Source organism: Parasteatoda tepidariorum, chromosome 5 (assembly GCF_982258835.1).
Source record: "Parasteatoda tepidariorum strain Cologne lab strain chromosome 5, Ptep-v5.0, whole genome shotgun sequence".
Taxonomy (NCBI): Eukaryota; Metazoa; Arthropoda; class Arachnida; order Araneae; family Theridiidae; genus Parasteatoda; species Parasteatoda tepidariorum.
The window spans coordinates 87,578,779-87,585,228 of record NC_141759.1 but is presented as its reverse complement, the minus strand read 5'-3'; the positions used below and the strand labels follow the sequence as shown (position 1 = coordinate 87,585,228).

The 6,450-nt window shown below is 31.0% G+C and overlaps 1 protein-coding gene across 1 annotated transcript; it reads right to left on the bottom strand.

Moving 5' to 3' along the window:
- Nucleotides 1-2,435: 2,435 nt before the first annotated feature.
- LOC122270849 (general transcription factor II-I repeat domain-containing protein 2-like) lies at nucleotides 2,436-3,215 on the bottom strand. The gene has a single exon (XM_043049913.2). The coding sequence runs from the start codon at nucleotides 3,213-3,215 to the stop codon at nucleotides 2,436-2,438; it is 780 nt and encodes a 259-aa protein (XP_042905847.2).
- Nucleotides 3,216-6,450: the final 3,235 nt, after the last annotated feature.

Below are 6,450 nucleotides of genomic sequence, written 5' to 3'. Positions count from 1 at the left end.
AAGTAGCTAGTTTTGTAGCTTTAAGAAAATCACTGATCTCGTTCCAAATGTAGCAACAAAAAAAATTACTCTTCCATTTTTTTTCTTTGATTTTTAAAATTGTCAGTTTTTTAAGGACACTCGGAATAGTTATCTCCACTATACTGACTAACTATAACTATTTAAAATATAGTTATGATATTTACACTCATGCAGTTAAAAAAAAAACTACAAACATATATTATTTACTTACTTCTTTTTAATGATTGTCGCAACAATAGTAGGAAAACAAAATTCTGAATCAAATATGTCCATTTTCTTCAAATGTGCAATTTGTGCTAAGCTGGCATGCACGGAACGCTACTTTCTTCATCATTAACGCTACCCAGAGAGCTACTGTGAACCTGCCTCACGAAGGCAAGCATCGCTAACCACGCCACATTGCCACATTTACGCATACAAAATGCCACATTACGCATCATACAAAAGAGGACAAACACACACATAAAGAGATAATCGTGTGGGATTCGAACCCGCGACCATTGACTTCACGGTCAGACATCCTGACCATTCGGCCACCGCAATGTTCTATTGTTGAATCAGACGAATTTTCAAAGCATGTTCATGCAATGCATGGCAAATTAAGAGAGTTTCGCAACTCTTCGTGAAACATGCAGTTTAGATTTTAGTAATTAATCACGAAATAACTGTGAAAATAACAAAATAGCGATCAAATTTTGAGATTCATTTAAGTCATAATTTCTTGTTAGTGATTACTACCTATTTTTTAAGGATGGTAAAGCTAAACTTACTATGAATTGAAAAAATTGCTTAATGATAACTATGTTCAAAATTTTAAAAGCTTTATTTATTGGCTATTTTACACTAAATTAGTTTCTATTTACAATGTTTACATAAAAAAAGCTTACACAATATTTTAAAATTGTTTCTAAAATCAATTATCAAACAGAAAATAAATACTACAATATATTTTCGAAATACTGTTATACTTTAATCCTTTACATTTTAACACTATTTGACAGTTGACAAATATATACGATAAGAAATACTGCTGTGTTAACACAGTTGTGTTACTGTGTTGCTTAAGCAATTCATTATTTCACACAGATTTTTTTTCCTATAAGTAGTTTATACTACTTATAAATCACTTATGAGGAAAAAAAATGGAATTCAGAAGGATACCTTTTGCACGGACAGATAGATTAAATGAATTTATACAGAGTTAAGAGTTTTATATTAGACCAGGGGTCTCCAAACTACGGCCCGAGGGCCACATCCGGCCCGCGGAAAGATTTTGTCCGGCCCGCGGAGAGCTAGCATACTTGAAAACTCCTTTTAGAGAACATATTTTTTATAGCAAATTAAATTTAGTTTACTGAAGTGTTCTAATTTTATGTTGAATAATTATTAATATGACATCTACATTGATATGGTCATGGGCTAACTACTCATAACATTGTTGTAGGCTTATTGTTATTGTTTTTGTGATAAGTTGGATAAAGAAACACAGAATTGTAATGAGTAAAGACATGTATAATATGCAGAAAATTTAACTTCAGTATATAATAACTAACAAATTATTGAAATGAATCCAACTAACATTTTAAATAAAAACATAACTTATAACAAGCATAATGACATATGAAATACTAATGAGATTTATGTAATTGAGATTTTCCACTGACAATAGTTTGTAGTTGTGGACTAATTTTACTTGTACCAATTATTAAAAGAGATTTAAGATGCTCATCAGTTAATTTAGATCTGTAAACATTTTTTGTGTACTTCATTTTGGAGAAGGTCTTCTCACACAAATAAGTAGTACCAAAAACAGAAAACAGCCCACGAGCAAATTTATGCAAATTATCAAATTGCGTCAGTGGAAGACTCTTAAAAAATTCCAACAAAGATGAGTTTTGATATTTGTTCTTAATTATATCACTGCACTGTAGATCAATCATTTCCATTTAAAGTTCCGGGGCTAGGGTTTCAATGTCAGTATCAAAAGGATTCTGAAAAATCTTAATTTGATTCGCAATGGCATCAAAGTCCGAGAAACGAGTATCAAAATTTATTTTCAAAGCACTCAAAGTTTCGATTGCAAAATCGATAGGAAACTCAGTCTCAGTAGTGTGGCTGAATATTTCACATGTTTTAAAATGTGAAAAACATTTACTTCGTAGTTGTGATGGAAACAGTATCAATTTCTTCCGGAATGATTTGATATTAGTGTATAAATCAGGAAGATGCTGGTTTTCTCCTTGCAATCTCAAATTCAGTTCGTTCACATGTTTTGTCAAATCAACATAGAATGCTAACTTCCACAGCCATGCGTTGTTTTGTAATTCAGTAAGAGGGCGATGCTTTTCATTCAAAAAAATTTCGATCACCGCTCGAAGTTCAAAAAAGCGCTGAAGGACTTTCCCACAACTAAGTCAACGTACGGCAGTATGATAAGGTAAGTCATTTTCTCCAATCTCTGCAATAAATTGTCGGTGATTCAGCCCAAAAGATCTCATAAAATGAACAGTTGATATGACTGGTTTCAGAACTTCAAACATATCCAAACATTTTCCGCACAAAGACTGTTGATGAATGATACAATGTAAGACTAATGGTTTTGAACCACCGTCATTTTCTACAGCCTTTGACACAAGAGCGACCACTCCTTTATCTTTCCCACTCATGTTTTTGCCTCCATCAGTTGTAATACATTTCAAGTTTTTCCATCGAAGGTTCTTTTGATTAATGGCCATTTCAACTCCTTTAAAAATATCTGTACCAGTAGTTGTGCCATGAATACTATACATATCAAGAAGTTCTTCATGCACTTCATAGCTTTTATCTACTCCTCGAATATAAATCAACACCTGAGCAGTATCTGACACATCCGTTGACTCATCCAAGGCCAAAGAAAACCACTCAACATGTCCATTTTTGTCGAACAGTTGAGAGGATATATTTTCAGCGATGTTTTCTACCCTTCGAGCCACAGTGTTTGCTGACATACTGACAGTTTTTAGTAAATTTACCTTTTCAGGGCACATTTCTTCGGCTACAGCAATTATGCATTCTTTGATCATTTCTCCATCGGTGAATGGTTTTCCACGTTTTGCAATTTCAAGAGCCACACGAAAGCTGGCACGAGTTACAGCCTCTTGTTCAGTTTTGAGTTTTGTAATTGAAGATTGCTGCGATTTCAATCCGCGCTTCATAGCTTCGCGCCGCAAACTTCCTGTATTTTTTTAGTAATTTTGAAAATGTTTTGTTTCATAATGACGTTTAATGTTATATTCTTTGAGAACGGCTATGCTTTCATTGCAAATCAAACATAGCGCCTTGTTACTGGACTCAATTACGAAATACTGAATGTTCCACTGATCGTTGAATTTTCTGCATTCACTATCAATTTTTCGCTTCTTTTCCATACTACTAAATCACACACAAAAGCAACAATTCAAATCAAAATACTGTTACAAAGATGTCTTAAACTTAAACGCGCACAAACACGTTTTAAGGAGGTACGCACTATTTTATTTCACAACAGTGTCATAGGAACTGACTTGTGGTTGCGCCACTAGCCTTCTTATATATTCCAATTACTGCCATCTAGAAGTGAGTGGAAGACACCAGAACTTTCTCGAACCAACGAGATTATTCTGTACGTGCTATTAGCGCCATCTGTTAGCAATAGAAGGTACTACCTATTTTCCCTTGTGTCCACCAGATGTCGTGTCACGTTACTCCTCATGGCTCGTACTTTACGACTAATCTAGAAATTACAGATAATGACAGGAAAATTAATAATATGCAGTGTTGCCGTTTTGCGGACTTTAGTCCGATTTGCAGCCTTTTTTAAACGTTGCGTACTTTTTCGGACTTTTTTTTTCATCAGTGGACTATTTCACTTTTTACCACCGGCAACAATGATAATATGGTTTTGGCCCTCGGAACTTACTGGAGTAATCAGTATGGCCCTAAGGCTGGAAAGTTTGGAGACCCCTGTATTAGACTATAAGCGTTAGAATTTTTATATTTGTGTTGTATTAAGTGACATGTAAATAGCATGTTTTATGCGTCAATTAATGTTTAATTTGTTAATTTACGTTTTATAATCTTTATAAGTTATTTTTTTATTCAATCCACCACACATTGATCGCCTCATAAGTTACATTTAAATTAAGTGGATATTTTTTTCTTGTTAAATACCACATTAGTTAAAAAAAAAATGCACAACTTTATTATGAATTAGATTGAATATAATGCTTAATAGCATAAGAACCATATGAGGCAACACTGTGCAAAACTAAAACATTATAAACTGAAACCAATAAAACTAAATGGCGGTGATCACACAAAAGTGGAAAGAAAATAAATAAATATTTGATCATTATCCAAACATAAGATTATTGAAATATTAATTATTTATGAAGGATATGTTTGCCTTTGATAAGTATAACTAGGTGATAATGATAAGTATAACTGATTTTATGACTAGGATAGGATTTTTGTTCACCATTTTATTCAAAATGGTATCTAAAATTGGGCATGAAAGGTTAAATACTATGCCTAAAATAGAACCATACAGAAATTATTATTATTATTTTTGCATTTTTTGACAGTCAATTACTAAGCTAAAAGTAGAAGAATTTAAGAATTTAATACAAATTTAAAAAACATGTATATAAACTTTTGAAATAAAAAAAAATTTGAAGATAGTAAAAATATTAAAACTTAGACTTTACTTTTGTTTTTGTAGAGAATTTGATTATCATAAATGTTACTTTGAAATAAAAAAAATCGGGCAAATTGAATTTTTTCAGAATTGATGGCATACAACTAAAAAAATTTTTTTTGTTAAATAAGACTGAATTTTACTTTAATGAAATTTGTTTTTAACATAAATTATAACTTTATAAGTATGAAAAACAATATAATCGACAAGTTAGAAAGCAAGATAACTCCATAGGAAATTTACCTTTGATCAGGGGTGCAGAAAATTCTCAGACTATATTTCCCTGGACAGAATATTTTTATTTTGAAATTTCACCTAAAACTACGTCGCTTTTATTCTTTCTTAGCTACAATAACTTCTTCAAAACATTTTTAAAAAGTAAAATTTGTATATTTTTAAAAATTTTTGATGATATTTTTAACAAAGAAAGAATTTATTTGACGAATTTATCATTATTTGATTGAATTTATTTGGAAGAATTTATCATTAAAAATAATAGAAGCAAAAATATATTGAAATAATAATAATTTATAAAACTAAATTTAAGGCCCCATTTTTAAGTTCATGAAATTCTAGCTAATAAATAATCAAATTGACATATAGTTTGTGTATAGAAAAAACTCCCCTCGCCACAAAGTCTAAGGCAGTTTGCTGCTATGGAAACAAGAAACAGCACATTTCAAAGAGGGGATCTTGTCCTTCCTATTATTCCCTTTCTCTCGCCAAATCCTGTTTTAAATATTAACCTAACGCCCCTACTTGAAATAGTCAAACCTCGAAACTAAAGTCACCAACACGAATGGCAAGGGCAGATAACATCCACTAGATGACAGCACAATACACAAAAATATTTTACTTCTACATGAAAATTGATGCTTTACACCTAAAATACTCTTAATATTTTGAAAAATGTGGCTTATCATTATATTATTCAAATCCCTTCACTGGCAATATTTTTTAAGCAACCACAGCACAACATTACAGAAGGAGACCAACTTAAATCTCACTTTTTGTATATGTCTCCAGAATATACCATTTCGTGGAAATTTGGTATCTATCTGAAAACAATGCTAATTAACAGTTTGATTTAAAAATGACTCTTTTGGAAATGTCATTACAGAAGATGGTGGGTTTAAGTAAACACATAATTAAACTACACACATATATAAATGCAATTTTTTTTCTTATTCAGAAAGATAATATTTTAATTAACTTGGGTATATTTTATTTTATTTAATGATTTAAATTTTATTTATAGTTCAAGTTTTTTTTTATTTAAGCCATATAAACACATTATGCACAAAATAGTTCTATCTTTAAACTAAATTGCAAACAACATTATATTAAACATAAAATCTGCCCTAGTTCTATAAAATTAATCTCCATTAAGTTCTATGCTCATGTTATAGAATTTATAAGCACTTTACCAACTGATAGCTTATTAATAGTCTTTCCGGCACTCGTTTATAAATAATTATGAATTTAGCATTATTATTTTTAAAATAGAAGATTTTATTAAATTTTATGATAACATAATTGAGAACCGGGAATTTTTATATAAGCATACAGAAAACACAGATACAACTATGCAAAAGCCTGAACTGAAACATAGCTGTCAACAGGTAACAGACGTACGCATGCTGATGAACTGCTAGCATTAACACTTATTACCAGAAAAGACAGATATTTTGACTGTCAGAGACATTGAGTTTAAT